This window comes from Egretta garzetta, unplaced genomic scaffold (genome assembly GCF_000687185.1).
Source record: "Egretta garzetta isolate BGI_Z169 unplaced genomic scaffold, ASM68718v1 scaffold62, whole genome shotgun sequence".
In the NCBI taxonomy this organism is placed as follows: Eukaryota; Metazoa; Chordata; class Aves; order Pelecaniformes; family Ardeidae; genus Egretta; species Egretta garzetta.
This window is the reverse complement of record NW_009258947.1, coordinates 485,261-485,935: the sequence shown is the minus strand read 5'-3', so window position 1 is coordinate 485,935 and position 675 is coordinate 485,261. Positions and strand designations below refer to the sequence as shown.

Genomic DNA, 675 nt, shown 5'->3' with positions numbered 1-675 from the left:
ACTCTTTCCAGGAATTACTGCCAGTAACAAACTGAAGGATGTCATCAGTAGTGGTGCCATTTTACCAGAGGAGGCACAAGCACTTCGATCAGTCCTATCGCAACATTCAGACAAGATATGTACTTGAGGAATATGCAGCAAGAAAGTAAGTGCCATGTATTTCACTTACAGATTGTAGAGAGCTTTCTATTTGGGGTAATCAGGTCTTAGAATCAAGATCTTTAGCTTCCCCCTCCACCCCCTAAAATGGTGATCTGTTCAGAATGGTAGTCACAGAATCACAGAATCACAGAATCGCAAGGGTTGGAAGGGACCTCGGGAGATCTTCTAGTCCAAACCCCCTGCTAGAGCAGGCTCTCCTAGAGCAATCTACACAGGACTTCATCCAGGCGGACTTTGAATATCTCCAGAGAAGGAGACTCCACAACCTCCCTGGGCAGCCTGTTCCAGTGCTCTGTCACCCTTAGAGTAAAGAAGTTTTTCCTCATATTCAACTGAAACCTCTTATGTTTCAGTTTGCACCCATTGCCCCTAGTCCTGTCACTGGACACCACTGCAAACAGACTGCTTCCATCCTCGTGACATCCGCCCTTAAGATATTTGTATGTGTTGATAAGGTCCCCTCTCAGTCTTCTCTTCTTCAGGCTGAACAAGCCCAACTCTCTCAGCCTTTCC

The 675-nt window shown here is 46.4% G+C and overlaps 1 protein-coding gene across 1 annotated transcript in view; it reads left to right on the top strand.

The window, feature by feature from the left end:
- The window catches only part of MYOM2 (myomesin 2), a 77,339-nt gene that overhangs the window by 3,146 nt on the left and 73,518 nt on the right, over positions 1-675 (top strand). Inside the window, exon 2 of the mRNA XM_035889904.1 lies at positions 12-145. Within this exon, the coding sequence (XP_035745797.1) occupies positions 39-145 (107 nt within the window). The 5' untranslated portion in view covers positions 12-38. The remainder of the gene's footprint in view (positions 1-11; positions 146-675) is intronic.